Source organism: Lissotriton helveticus, chromosome 7 (assembly GCF_964261635.1).
Source record: "Lissotriton helveticus chromosome 7, aLisHel1.1, whole genome shotgun sequence".
Classification (NCBI taxonomy): domain Eukaryota; kingdom Metazoa; phylum Chordata; class Amphibia; order Caudata; family Salamandridae; genus Lissotriton; species Lissotriton helveticus.
The window spans coordinates 161118276-161133972 of record NC_136068.1 but is presented as its reverse complement, the minus strand read 5'-3'; the positions used below and the strand labels follow the sequence as shown (position 1 = coordinate 161133972).

Genomic DNA, 15697 nt, shown 5'->3' with positions numbered 1-15697 from the left:
AATTTATAGGCTATCCAATTAATTTAATGCCAAGTCACACTGCCACTTACCACGGTATGCAAAAATGACAAACAGCTTAGCCTTTAACCGAAGTAAAAAAATACACACACACATAAAGGTAGTCATAGTCCAGGAGGCCGACAAAATTTGCCTTATGACTATTGATTTCCTAAGCTTTAACAGTATGCATGTAATTGTGGCCAATTTACTACAGAGATTCCCACCAAGTTTGAGTTATAAGGGCACCATTACTTACAAGAATGTCTACCTCTTATGGACTCATCTCACACAAAATGATGAAAACATTTTACTAAATCGCCAATGAATGAGTGTGTCCACTTGATTGTGCATCTTCACAAATACACATGCCACACACACATACAGGACACATGCAATCAAAAACCCTTTGATGCAATGGTTGTAATTCCGGTTAATAACATTTCTTAAAATAGAGAATATAATACAAAGACAAACATTCATCCAGCAGGTTACACAAACAAATGGCACTGCATCTGTTCAAATGACTGGGAAAATGCATCTCCTCAGATGTAATTCATTCTCTACATATTGTGGTATCACAGATCTCAGAGAGCACATCTTGGACCCTACCCTTTTCGTATTATACCTAGGTTATGCTCCTGTCACATGAGAAAAATATTTCACAACACTTTGAAAACACACATAAGCTTCATTATCTTAGTGTGCAATGAATAGAGCTAAATATGCGTTAAGATTCTAGGTATAAAAATCGAAATACAAAAATATATACTTGTTTGAAAATGATACGTGTTTGTATTAAGTGAACCTTCTAATGAAGACAAGACATAAATAGCACTCATCATTGCAAGACACCCATTTTTGGTGCTAAGATTTAAGGATGAATGTGAGGTAACGTAAACTGTTATGACGAGCCACCTCACACCAACTTCAACTAGATTTGCTCAGAAGTAATGCTCTTGCGCAGATAGTCATTCTGAAGTACATGACTAATACATGAACACAATGTCATCTCTTTCAGTTCTATAAGTTTCAGGATAACCAAGTGGGAACTTTGTATCAGAACACACCAGTGAGCCAAACCACAGTAGCATGTAATGGAAAAACACATACTGCCCGGATAACATCATCATGCTGACATCCATGAAATGTCTGGACCGCAAGATAAAATATTGCATCTCATGCAAAATTCTGTAAGTATACTAGATTAATTAATAACCACCAAAGAAAAAACACAAACATCAACTGATGACCAACATGCTGAAGAAAAAGGTACAAGCAGACACTGGTGGTATAGCTAGCTGAATTTAAATCTCTGAAGACACTAGCAGCATAAAACACTGCATGCTATATTTTAGAAGGAGATTGTTTATATCCCTATAAAGGAATTTGCTGCTATTAGAATGCCAGTCAAAGCGATCTGTAAACATTAGCTTGTGTTCAGTAAACCAAAATAAATATAAGACACAATTTCACTTTTTTACGTTACACAGGGTGCTACTTTTACCTAAAAAAGAAAATACACTCTTATACGCTTATTACGTACTGAAGATGGGTGTGGGTGTGTGTGTGTGTATATATACAAACATACACACATATAGTGCCACATAAGGATATGCATCTAAATAAAGAACGGACATGTGTTTGTATATCACAGTACAAACCCATATCATATTAGATTTTAGAGAAAACATTTATCAATTACTAAAAATACATTCTAAATGACACTGGTGTAGCGGTTTTAAAATTTGTGACTGCAACTTAATTCTCAATTTTCCAAACCCATTTAAGACTCTGATGTTATGAAACTAAGCAGCTAAACCTCTCCTGTCTCACATCAAGACAAGGTAGGAGTTGCATGGTGTAATCAGTGGGAGGTAACATATTTTAGGTAGTCAATTGCAAATGACTATATTATAGTCCATGACTTTAATGCTTAAGGATCAGTGTCTTTTGTAAGCTTTGTAAAAAGAGATGAAGCCTCTTGCGGTTATATGGCTTTTCAAAGAAACACTAATTAGATACCACTGGTAAGTGAAACTCCGCCATAGCTGGAGAGTTGCTGTTGCTAATTTTGTAAAATATGTTAGAACTACGAGACAAATACTGTGTTCAGTAATATGCAACTATCAAAGAAATGCTACTGGAAAGTTCAACCAATGAAATGCAAAAATGGTTAAATCATCAATGATATTGATACATTTATCTCACAAAGTGCTAAAACTCGGACCACAAGACCAAATTGTAAGACCACTGAAGTTACATGAACATTAAGAGGTATCGCTGGACATTATGGCTTTGACTCAATATGCAAAACCTATGTGTATATTATTTTCAGTTCAATATCAAGAATATTTAGTGTGTATCTATATCTATATCTATATCTATATCTATCTATATATATATATATATATATATACACACACACACACACACACACACACACACACAGATAGATAGCTATGAAACGTGTTTGGGTGTTTTTATGTAAAAATGTTATATAAAACCCATATTTCAAAGGGAATTGAAATATGAGAAAGATATCACAGTTCCCTGTCAAATACAGATATCATAATAACAGCCACTAAACTACTATGGAGAGCTTTACCATTGTCATGAGCCACTAGGATTATGTGGCTAAGTTACCTTAATTATGCAGCAAAAAAGGCACATTATGCAGCACATTCTCTTACAGAATTACTTTCACCCATTTGCACTAGCAACTACAGTTTTTGTGAAATCTGCAAATTATGTGGCAAATATGGTAGATCCATAATTATGTGGCAAACGGTGCAGCCACAGAATCTCATAAACCTACTAGCGCTCACCACTGCCCACTGCTTTATTCACATTTTGCTCAAGAAATGTAAATCTAATCATTCTAATTCCAATCATTGCATCCAAAATAAACATGTATTATAAATAAAAAATACATAATGGGTAACTTGTAAACTCTTGGTTTATGATGTGACCAGAAGCCTTCAATGGCAATATTGGACCATATTACAGGGTTACCCATTATGTATCATAATACATATATGCACACACATATATGCATACGTACATATACATATATACACATTTATACCTACAGACGCACGTGCGTGTGTGTATATATATATATATATATATATAAATATATGCACACACGTACATACATGTACAGTATTAAACTCAAAATCGAAGTGACTCGTCATAGCTAAATATGCAAACATGCAGGTACAGATGTGTGTGTGTGTTGCACATGTACAGCAAAGCTTTATAAGAAAAGAATTAGATATTAAGTTGGTTTGACATGGTGTGTTTCTTCTTAGTTAAAGATAACTGGCTTCTCAAATGGTTCTAGCTCCCAGAGCAAAAATAAGCCTTAATTGTCCAGGACCTTCCATCATTGCTTCTCTCGCAGACATTCTGTGTTCAGCTGTGGTGCTTCCTCCAGTTGAGGACAGAAAAAGTTCCCAAGTGCCATTTTAAAATTCTGAGGGAGCCAATTCATTTTCTTCCTGACCACTCAGATTCTTCATAAAGCAGCCAAAGCGGTCATTGGTAACTCCAACACGTGATTGCTCCTCTTTAAAGTTTTTGATGTATATTTGGCCAACTACAGATGATGACTAGTGCGACACTCAATAATCGCCTACCAGAGCCAGCTCTGGCGTCAAGTCTACGGTTATATTTTTGTACAGGGCACTGAATGTAATATTTGGAGAGTAGTTCAAATTGTTTAAACCATCCAAGGTTTGCCTCTCTTTCGACCTTCTCAGCAAGGAATATCTGTTGATAGAAAAAAGTAAAGAAAATTAAATCATGCAGTTAAAAAGAGCATAACTTTCAATTACCTCAAATATATTGACCAAAATGTTAAGGCAAAAAATTCAAACTTCACCTAAATCATTTTATATGGAATGTAACACACGCCTAGACATTGCAAAAACTTAAAAGGTCGCCTTTTAGCTGTTCATAGCTGTATTTAGGCAATTAAAGAAGCAATAATTTTGGCAAGCAAATGTAAATTCGAAAATGATGAATGTAGACGGTGTAAAGGGGGAGGATTATAAATCATAAATAATTCAATGTCATCTATACATGATCTATTAAGTGTTTTTTTCACTACTTACAACACAAACTGTTCTCAAAGCAGCAGTTATTTCAGCAACTGTTCTCAAATTATCAGCTGGATCAAGAGGATGTTAGACTTTCAAAGAATACCTAGATGTTGATATCTTGAGTCCAAAGTTCTCTAAAGTACAGCATTGTGAGGTGTGTATGCAATTAATATTAACCCCTTCCAGGCTGATGACGAGCTCGCCTAGTCAAGAGCGTAACCTGCCGTGCGCTCATGACGAGCTGAGCTCGTCATGTAACGCGGTATTTTTAAAATTACCGCGCACAGCGGGAAAAGCCGCCGCAGCGATGCGGTTAAAAGATTATACTGATTTGAGGATAAGTTTCTTAATGAAAAAGGTGTTTCTTAAGGACTTGCAATGTAAACCATCTGTAAGGCTGAAACCAAAGGCAAGTTTTAGGACATGACTGGGAGGCACAAAATATATAAGGTAGTCAACTTATATTATACTGAACATGTACATTTTAGCTTGGTATTTGCTAAATACAACATTGCATAAGTTATACGGCCTGTGCCATCACTGTGAGGCAGAAGGTAAAGAGCGAAAAATAAGCATTCCTCTAGCTTCCGTGCAAGAAATTATAATTATTTTGGTGAAGAACAGTTTTTGTGATATTTGCTGAATGTGTTTATCTTTTATTCTTAAAAAAGCTACATGTTGTAGAACTTGAATCCCTTGTGAACCAGAAAGTTAAAATGCTATAACAGATAAACATCATAGAGTCGATTAACTTTACTTGAATTGCATACTATGTTGCACAGTTTGCTTGTCGACAATCCATAATTGAATCTCCCACCTCGCAATTATGTCCCTCACTACAGTGCAATTGTAGATTTGTGGCTAATAAAATAAGCATTTGCAGAGCCAATAGGTCTGCTTGTTTGTTAGGTGAAGTGTTTAGTAATAGTTGGGAGACAGTGCGAGTTGCTCCCAGCTCCCTAGAAATAAAATTCCAAAGTCGAGCAATATCTTAGACTGACACAATATGGGACCTGGGTGGTAGGTCCTTATTACTCAATTGACTGCTTTAGCATAGTTAAGCTGCAACCTCAAAAAGTGTGTTGTGAAAATAAATTAGAAAATTAAGTCTGCGTTCTACGAGGTGAACGTAAAAGGTATGCACAGCAAACTATTATATAGTTTTTATATTTTTATTATATAGTTTTTATATTCAAGCAATGCAAATCATGAAACATCAACGGCTAAAGAGGTTGGACAAAAGCACACACTCTCTCAGTACCTATCACTGCCTTTTTAAAGAACTGATGAGATGAGGACTTCTGACAGCTAAAGTCATATGTAGCCAAAATTAAAAATGCAAATGTTTTCATATAAGCTTTATACGCATAATTGGGTGTTTTTCCATGTTTGTTGGTGGATTACAGCTCAGGTAGACAAATGTTTATAGCAGCCATGGTCTCTGCAGGTAAGAGCGGTGGGGCCGGCTGGGGGGGATTTCGAGAAACGACAAGGGAAAATTAATTATTTATTTAATTTTCACTGTGATCGTCTCTCTAAATCCCCCCCCCAGCCACCCCTGCACCGCTCTTACCTACAGCGGCCGCCGCTGATTTATAACTACGTGATGCGATTATTTCAAATTAAAGTCTGTAGCACGAAAAACAGATTACAAAGATATTGTACTTCCACATACCATTTGCAGGTTTTATTATTAAAACGGGTTATCTACAGCTACAATGCAAGATGCATGCCAAAACAGACATTTGAGATGAAATGTACCTAATAAGGGCTGTTTTTGGGCATATATAGCTTTTAAACAGAGGTAGTTTTCTTTGAGATCTACTCCCATACTCTTTGTCAATTCTAATTTTATATTTCAGATAATAAACCTTCCAGATTACACAGAACAACATTTTAAAAGTGAAACAACCCTGAAAACAGAACTGTTTCCTTTTTGACAAAAATGGCTATTGCCTGCAGACTAGTGGCACCTTGAAGCTTAGCAACTAGTGAAAGAAACAGAACCTACCAGTTTTGGGCAGGATTGAGGTTGTCAGAGAAACGTAGATTTTTTAAACCCACCTGTTTTATGTGGTGTTCTTGGACATTTATTTAGTTGGAATTGCTGTGAAGTATCCCTACCGCCAAGATAATGGTCCACCCACCGAATTTAGAAACCAGTGGACCCTAGTCGTAACCATGGCAGAGATTGCTTTGTCTCCGCCATGCCCAACATAGTAAGGGCTATCGGAGGCTGACCTCTATGTCCGCCTACCTAATTTAGATAGGCGGACATAGAGGTCGTTTTTCACTGCCCGTTTTGGCTTAGAAATATGTCTAATGCACCCCTCGCATTGGGAGATAATGCTCCTAAAGAGGAGGCAATGTTTTTATTTACAAAAATAAATCCTGCTTTGGGATTTTCTTTTTTAAATGAAAAAAATAAGTTTGACAGATGGCTCCACCATGTTGACAGAGACGTGCACCAAGCTTGGCAACCCTATCTAAATTTGGTGGGCAGAGTAGTCTGAGCCTGTCAGACGTAAATTCCTCTGCCAGGCCAATGGAGAGACTAGAGCAAAATGGGTCACCGCAAAACCACCTCCAGCATTTAAAAAGCCTCTGCTGTTAGGCTGCGCCCCTGAGGAGCAATACACAACTCAACATTTAGCAATTAAATTACTACTATGTGGTTAATTGAGATGCCCCTAATATACGGACCGTTTGACTCTGAGTTCTCCTCTAAGAAACTCCCTAGACGTGCTGAACCTTATTGTCGGCCCGTATTCAGTGGGCTACAGTGAAGGCTGGCACTGCTGGGCACAAACCGTGTTGGTTGAGGTTGGTTGTCTCTGGTGTCCAGAGTCGTACTTCTATGACAGTTTTTAATCGGCAGAGTACAACCCTTATGGCCCTGGACTCTCAGGTTAGTGAGGGGTGGTAATCAAAGGCTTTTCCGGAAAATATTGGGTGAGACGGGGGAACAGCTCAGAACTCAAGAGTCACAGATAAGAAACAATAACAATGTCCAGCCCTGTGTTTATCCTTCATATAAAAATAAAGTACTTTATTCACACAGTAGAAATAAATAATTCATCATTTAACGAAACTACATAGTGGTTTGCAAACTATGAAGAGGAATCGCTATAATGCAACTATCGCTGAAGCCTGTTGGTGATAAGATTTCCCATATGTGCGACAGTCTTATCTCTTAAAGAAAGAGTTGGCTCATTAATGGATTTCTGAACCTTAAAAAGTACCACTCAGCATGCAGATGGAGAGGGAGGAAATTCCAAAATGTGGCTGTTATCACTGTCTTGGGTTTGGGATGGACACTAGAAGCATCAAAAACATGGACATAATCAATTGTGAGATTTATGCACCTGGGAGTCTTCAGCTTCTCTAAAGCAGTAATCAGAGACAGGTAAAAGGATTGGGGGGTGCCTAGAAACATCATCACTTTGAACAACAGAGACTGCAGTCCCATCCTTCAACCCTACCATCTGCCGAATGACAGTGCTCAGGGACAACTACTCAGAAGCCATTCACTATCAAGTTCTTCGCTGAATTTCTAAAAGGTACCCCAGTCTTCACCCTCTCACACTTCGGTGTCTTCATCTCTGTCATCCAGCTACAGGATTGCAGGCAATACACTTCCACTGTCTGGGGAAACTGTCCTCATCCTCCATTTTATGCTATGCTAAAACTGGGTGAGTCCTACTACCAAACTAACGCTAACACTCATTGCACATACATGCAACTGACATGCACCAGGGTTGCCAGCAGAAGATTCTTGGTGTCACAGAACAGCAGAATTTTAAACGAGAGCGCCAATAGGATTGCCTCTCCTTAAAACATAGAAAAGGGTCTCATCACAATATAGATTCAAAGAACATGGTACTCTGTCACAGCCTCTTCTTGTGAACCCCACCAGGGCATGGACAGTAGTTTAAAGCCCACTAAGAAGCCATGCTTGGTAATTGCCTTCAGGTAACAGAACAGATTTAGGAAATCTTATTAATAGGGACAGGCTGCGTTCAAACTAGAATAGCATGACATTACGCTAAAATAAATATCAGGATATCATTAAACTTAAAGAAACGGTACTCAAACCAGGGGTATATGTCCGTGCACCATGGAGAGGACATTCCTGTTCCAATACTGATGCAATGAGTTGGAGGGTGAAATATAAAAAGCATTATGTTTAATTTCCATTAACATAAAAAATAACAGACCCCCCCCCCCAATAGTTATGAGGTGATAGATAAAGTTTCATCTACCTACAAGTTGCCTAAAACAACTAGCTTTTGCAACCAATTGTACCACAGGAAACTTGCCATGCAAAGCTGAGAAAGTCCCATCATTCTGAAGTCTGTCAATAGCTTTAGGATAGATTGAGTCAACTCAATTGCTCTGACCCTACTGAGAACTCTGAAAATTGTGGTCTGAGGGGCAAAAATGACAAGTCATGAGAAAACCGAGAGCCAGTTACAATTACAAATTTTGACAGGAAACTCATCAGTACAGGAATGCTATTTGTAACCTAAAGAAAAAGTTCCTTAATACTAGCATAACGGATCAGGTAGCCTTCAAACTTACTCCGATATATGTTCTAAATTTAGATCCCTTGTGGTGCCTAAAGCAAACATAATGACTTCACAGGCACTCTGTGGAAATCTCAGTGTTTAAAATTTACATTGTTTACATGGAAATCTTTTGACGTCTCCTCAAATCATACAGATAGTCTAGAGACGCTCAAAATGTACACAAAAATGGTCAAAATTGAATAAAACTGAACAAATTAAAACTGAACCCAGCCAATGGGCCTTATTGTATCTTATGGCCCCCAGAATTTTTATATTCCACATAGGGCAATTCCCTGCTCAGACCATACAGAACCTAGGCATTCTTTGAGAACATAATTGGCCTAAAGGACCCCAGATGCCATTAGTAATTTGAGCAGAATACTTTCATCTTTAGACCCTTGGACATTTTCTTCTGGACTACCCTCAAATAAGTCTCCAGGCACAAACACTGATTATTTGCTCCTCCCTGCATTTATAATATATTGCTTCAGGAGGCTTCAAAACACTGTGGCGCGTCTCTGGTCAGACAATCACCAGAGAGAAAATATCACCCCAGTTCTCAGATCCATCCAGTAACTTCAGGAGGCACCACCATAGAATACCACAATTAAGCACCCCGTGGAGGTGTTCTAAAGTCAAGTTCCTTTCTTATGACTGAAGAAAATTGTGTACTTCTTGAATACCAGAAACATCACTCTGTATTGCTTCTTTTATTAAAGATCCCTTGGACCTACAAAGTCTGGGCACCAGACTACTTGATTCCAAATCTGTTTACAAAAAAAGTGAAAGCCCTTTTTCAAGTGCTAAATCAGACAATATTTCATTCAGAAAATATCTATAAACTCACCGCTTCTCAACACTACCTTTACTCTGATATTGCAACCTAGAGAACCAAGAGGCACAACATTACCGTGCACTCAGTTAAACACAGATCAAGCAACAAGTAGTCATGTCAGTCTGACACAACAGTGTCCATGTACAGTAGTTACTTTCTACTCTCCTGAAGTTTATGAGGAGCAAAGCACAAGGAGCCTGTGGTACTTTACTGTATACAAAGTGAGGTTGGAGTAGTCTTTAAGAAGTTAGGGCAGGTTGGGGATATTGGACTTGGTAGAGGTTTCCTTCTATATTTCAAGGAGGATAATATTTGGGGCTGGAGGTATGGCAGAGAGTGGATGGATGGCAGGTATCATGTGTAGGTTTGTTAGTGGGGTGCACATGAGTTTGTCAGGAGACATCCACTCTCTCTTATATGTGCCATAACCACCTTTAACGCCTTAACTGGTGGTCCTGTGGGACAGTCGTGGTTCGAGGGGGGATCTTGAAAAATCAGGAGGAAAAAGGCCATAGATTCAATGCAATATCTGTTAACTTCACCATTTGCAACAAGTTAACTTCCATTTTGTAGCTTGTGTGTGAGAGACATCTTGATTAACGCCCCCATTGTTTAAGGCACTCGGAACCATTCAGTGAAAATCATTGTTCCCATTATTGATTTAGAGAGATACAAAGTACAGTTTCTTTCCACGAGCAGTAATAATTTGTGCAGTGCTTCATACCAAACTCTTTACACTTTTAAGCGTGGGTATAAATAGTTATATCAATGTTATCAACTTAATGGTAGTCTAATAACCTATACATTTGAAATCAATTAGACTAATAATTCCATGTGAATTAATGCTGCAGATAACTGGTTAACCAAATACAATGAATTCAGAATAAAGTATCAAATGCCTTGCTGAGAAGCCACAGCACAGACAAGCTTACATCTATAATGGCTTTTCTAAAAGGCAAGGTACATAACAACGCTAACAGAAAATTTAATAGTAGACAGTTTTCCATAAAAACCTACCTTCCCAAGAACTGAACTTCTCCTCTATGGTGGTGAGGAATTGATTTGTACTTCCCTAGGTCTCCTCTTGGTCGTGTCACTGAGTAGCCAGCATACTTCACCCTGAAAAGGAAAGATGCGGTTAATTGCGCATGTAAATCTGCATACAAACTAAGGGGCCGATTATGATGGCGGACGGACCCGAGTCTGTCCGCCACCAGCCATGTTAAAGCTTTTCCGCCGCGGTCGGAAGGCGACCGCGGCAGAAAAGCTGCGGACAGATTGCAAGACCCACCAGCCATCCTAATTTGGCGGTGGGTCTTTCAAGGCTCCGCGGCGGTTTTCCCGCATCCACCGGGCCGGCGGTGGCTTCCGCCGGCCCGGAGGATGCGGGAAAATCGCTATCGTAAAAGGCCCCTAAGAGTTTGTATATTTGCATAAAAGTCAGTGGTTTAGAATTATGTATTGAACAGGGGTGTCAATGAACATAAGAGAGGCCCACACACGGATTTGAATAAACACTTTTCATGTTACACTGGGCACTTTGTTTAGAGACTAGTAAGTTGATTAGCTGAAAACATTGATCAGAATAATGACATACTTACAAGAAAACATAGGCGGAATGGTGAATGTTGTACATGAAAACAAATCAGAAGACTGCATGTGAATACGTCTATGCAACATCATTTAATTCAAAGTTACTTGGAGTTTGGTTTACGAAGCTCATTTGCAACTATTTAAATTTTAACAAAACAAATTCAAACATTATGTTTTTAATGATACCATTTGAAATTCGGGCACTTGCTCCTTAGCTATCATAATACTGATGTAGCATTTTTTTGCCTACCAAATCCCTCGGGTACGCTCTTTTTTAATACATTGTTTCAAGTTATTTTTCTCATCCTGCTGTTGAAAAGAAATAAAATATAGAGCACATCTAAAACTCCTTTGAGTTTTGAACTTGACGGAACCCTTTGAGTACATTATTGAGATAATAGTACATTTTCATATTATTTCATTTATACAACTTCATTTAGGTCATAATTCCACAAAGTCGGTGACTCATTTTCTTTAGATCAAGCGGAATTACACCCTGTAATATCAGATCTGAAATCGGGCATTGTTATTCAGCAACCGCGTTTTTATTTCACCACAAAATGCACATAATAAATTAACTTTTAATTGATTTACATAATTTTGTTTCTTATTGAGAGATACACTATCTGTTACAAAAACCATACTCTCAAACTTGATAATCTGACTTTCCAATTCCGCTATTTCATCACATAAATAATTGCAATATAGGAAATAAGTATCATACAGTGGATTTCCTATCAGTAGCTGGTGATAATGCTATGCTGTAGAACCTATGAACAAGCGAACTTGATGCCTCTAGTTTCTCAATATGAATTTTACGTGTTATGCAAATTTTGAAAATGTGTCAATTCACTCTAACAAAAATTAAGTCAAGCCATATCTGAATACTTAAAGTAAGGGAGGAAGGAATGAATGCATTTGAGGTTGATCCAACTGTAATGGGAAGTCTACATACTGCAGATAGAAGATTAAAATAATTTACTACTTGAAAGTTCTAGGTTTCTGTGGGTGTGAATGAGCATGCTGCATTATCAAGTCATGGACTCTGACTTCAAATATTGAGCAATTTGCTGTTTGAGAGACCACTGAGGATATCGAGGAGAACATTTCATCCACAAGAAATGAAGGGCAGCCTCCTACTAGACCAAGAATAACATAATTCTGGCCTCAATTTGTAATTTTAAACACCTTGGTTCATTAAAAATCTGGGATCTTAAGGGTGGAGGACACGAGGAAGATGCCTAAGATGTCTCCTCGTATGTTGTGATGTTTCTAGTTGCTTCCAATTATTTGGCCCTTCGCCAATAAAATATTTTTGTGTCTTCTGTGCAGATAATAACTTGCTGGATGTCCTAGAATACATAGAGGGTATACAATATATGTTCGATCCTTTTTGACCCTTGAATTAAAATAATGTGATTTAGTTGCTGTTATGTAGTTTGTTGCATTTATGCCATCCCTTTCCTGCTTCATTATAGAGTTCCCAAAAACTAGAATCTTTTGAACTGGTGATAACTTGTCACCTACCATTTGTATAGGCTAGTATTGTACATATTTAAATATTAAACAATTTAAATGCCTCAAACGAAAATGGTTCCATTGCTTATTATAAGAGTTTTCTCTAATTTCTTTTTGAGAAGTGTTCAGCCCACTGATAGAATTGCCCATTCACTCCCATAATACAGCTGAAATGAAATATGGCCATGGTGGATCCAGAAATAAAATTCTAAGTAAAGTGTGAAGTAAGCATATCTGTTATATGAATCCAGCCATTGCTTTGGCCCATTTTTTGAGTAGGCGAATATACTCCCAATGCTTCAAGGCGACTCAGAAATAAAGCAGTCAGTTTGCCTACCTTCCTGAATGGCTAATAAATGATAATCTCCTAAAATGGCTCGATGGTGCTTGATGCCCATCACTTAATTCAACACTTACAGAAAATCTTCCCCAAAATGTGGATTACAGCGAAGTTGTCGATAGATGCGTATCACAATCCACGAGAGCTTAGGTGGTCAAATAAATGTTACCGGTCACTACTTTGAATTTAAGATTAATCACTTGAAAGTGGCAAACAATCCGGTTGCTCAGAACGACCACAGCTATCCCACATCTGCTTGGGCCTATCTTATTTTTGTCAACTTTGCTATCCTAACATTTCTCCAAAGAGTTAACCTCAAGTTCTTAACAGTCTGTAAGTCACATATCTGATATGGCAAGTAACATCCTGCTTACTTTCTAGTGGGAGGTTACATGGATCTAAACAATCATGCCCCTCTTCATCCACTGGTCAGGAAGGAGGGGAGGAGTAGAGACATTCTGTTTTAAAGAAATTGATCAACTATAGGTGTTAGCTCCAGTCCATCCACTACTTCCATTTTCTCTTGAGATTAATTCTGGCCCTCCAGGTTAAAGAGTAGCCATGTGTCCCACAGCTAATACGGGTAATGAATAATTCTACCCATAATACTATAAAACCTATATCCAACAATGCCAGTGGGAATGAAACATCATCTTAAATAGTTCTATCACATTTTTACCTTTAATTACCTCTTTAAACTATGAAGGTTCCTTAACTTAACCAAATGAATTTTGGATGCAATTGTATTCATTGAGAGCAAGTCATGGCAACGTCTGAAAATTCTCGCAAATGATTATGGAGTAGTGATTGGTGAATGCAAAGTCGGCCATTTCTATAATCATTTGCATAAATTATAAGTGGTGGGACTACTATAGTTATCTAGAAAAAAAACATTTCACTGACGCTATAAACTAGTTATGTAATCCGTTCTCCAAATCGACAGCTATTATAAACTTTTTTCACAAATTACATCAGCGACCATTTCCATAAATTCTAGAAATCAGTCATAAATAGTTTGTTTTTTTAAGAACGAAAATACTCAAATTGGCTGATAGCGTAACTACACACGAAAGTTGTACAATTGTATTATGATTGAATATACACTACCTGTGCCAAAGATCATCATCTTCACCACCCCATCCCCAAAAGGCATTAGGAAAGCCATTAATCTTCCGGTACTGTTCAACTGTTAAACCACTCACACCACCAAAGAATTCTGCATACGGTAGTCTGAGCAAAGGCAAAAGAGAAAATAAACAATGACACGAGAGCTCTTCTGTATTGATATTGGAACAATGCATGCAATTATTAGGACGCCAGTGTTGATAATATTCAACTATTAAATATTGAAGCTTAAAAATCCAGGAAAAAAGCCCTTCCATAATTTTTTTTATTACAGAAAAGGACAAAACACCAAAGACTGTGTTCTCTCAAAACGAAAAGGAAAGTTACGCATACATGTTTTCTAGGCGGCGAATTTGCATATGTTTATACACGTATGTCCCCTACATACAGAAAAAGTGCCTCTCTAGTTTTTTTACACGAACTACAGTTTTACAGTATTTGACACAGATGTAAAGATTTAGTCATAAATGCATACCAACAGATGAAATACTGTAATAGCAAATTAAATGTATGCAGGACAAAAAGGCTTTATGCTGTCAATTTATTATTTTGACTTGTTCATGAATTAGTATTGACACAGGTGGTTGATCTCCATCTCGGAGAATAACTAAAATGAGAAAACAATTGTAAAGGCATTTCATGGACAAAAACAAATTTAAACTGGGCTATTCCCTTCATTCTGCAACGTTAATTATCACTGTTCCAGAAAATGAATGGGAGGTATTTGCACACATTTTGCTTTAAAAAGAAAATTACCAAAATAATATAAAACATTCTTTCAAAATATACAGCCTTGTTAGTCTGTTTTTGTGGCTGCAAAGGCATTTTATCATGTTTTGGTCTTTTTTCTTTTGGCCGTTTCAACAGAGTTTTATTTAGGAACTAAAGTCTTAATTAGGGTAGGTCCAAGACAAGAATTGTTGTCAACCACAAACTAAAAGGTCAATACAATCTTGGATGTGGGACAAGACAAGATGTTTTTTTTCATATTTCTGTTTGATTTATTGATAGAGCCATTAGCTAAAACAAGGAGGCAAAACCTATATATTGTTCCTTTTGTTTTGCCCAACCACCCTGGAATCTTCTGCAATGAGCTCCTTGCATAAATGTTAGACTATGTAAATCACTGAAGAATAATATCAAACTGCATGGTTACTCAAACTGGAGAGTTATTCCACTTGTACTCTTTCTGAATTAAAATACTAATATGGACTGTACTGTGGAAATCCAGCTGTACACAAAAAATGATAGTAGCGGTCACAGCATTACAACCTGATGTAGTAAAAGGCTATATAGCCACGGCTACCAACGAATATGAAATTCTACTGGAAATCTTGGAGATTAAGTTGACACAACTGTGGAACACCTATAGCGAGTACTTAGCAGTTTTCACCATACATGCTTGAAATTATCTGCTCACAGGCAGACATTTTTCCAGTTAATAGATGATGGTCCTAAGTCAAGTTATCCATGTTTTTTGACAAGCAACATGACCAAAGTAGTGCTCATGGAGCTAACAAGATAAAGAAGATGATATAAAAATGTTTGAGGATAGTTCTCCAGCAAACTCATATTTGAAATGTGTAAGCAACACCAAGATTAACTTACTTGACAT

General features: G+C 37.5%; 1 protein-coding gene across 1 annotated transcript in view; it reads right to left on the bottom strand.

Annotated features, from left to right (window-relative positions):
* Nucleotides 1-3475: 3475 nt before the first annotated feature.
* B4GALT5 (beta-1,4-galactosyltransferase 5) overlaps nucleotides 3476-15697 on the bottom strand; it is a 175087-nt gene continuing 162865 nt past the window's right edge. Inside the window, exons 7-9 of the mRNA XM_078650456.1 lie at nucleotides 14065-14187; nucleotides 10524-10625; nucleotides 3476-3771 (exon numbers count right to left, since the gene is read on the bottom strand). Of these exons, the coding sequence (XP_078506582.1) occupies nucleotides 3624-3771; nucleotides 10524-10625; nucleotides 14065-14187 (373 nt within the window). The 3' untranslated portion in view covers nucleotides 3476-3623. The remainder of the gene's footprint in view (nucleotides 3772-10523; nucleotides 10626-14064; nucleotides 14188-15697) is intronic.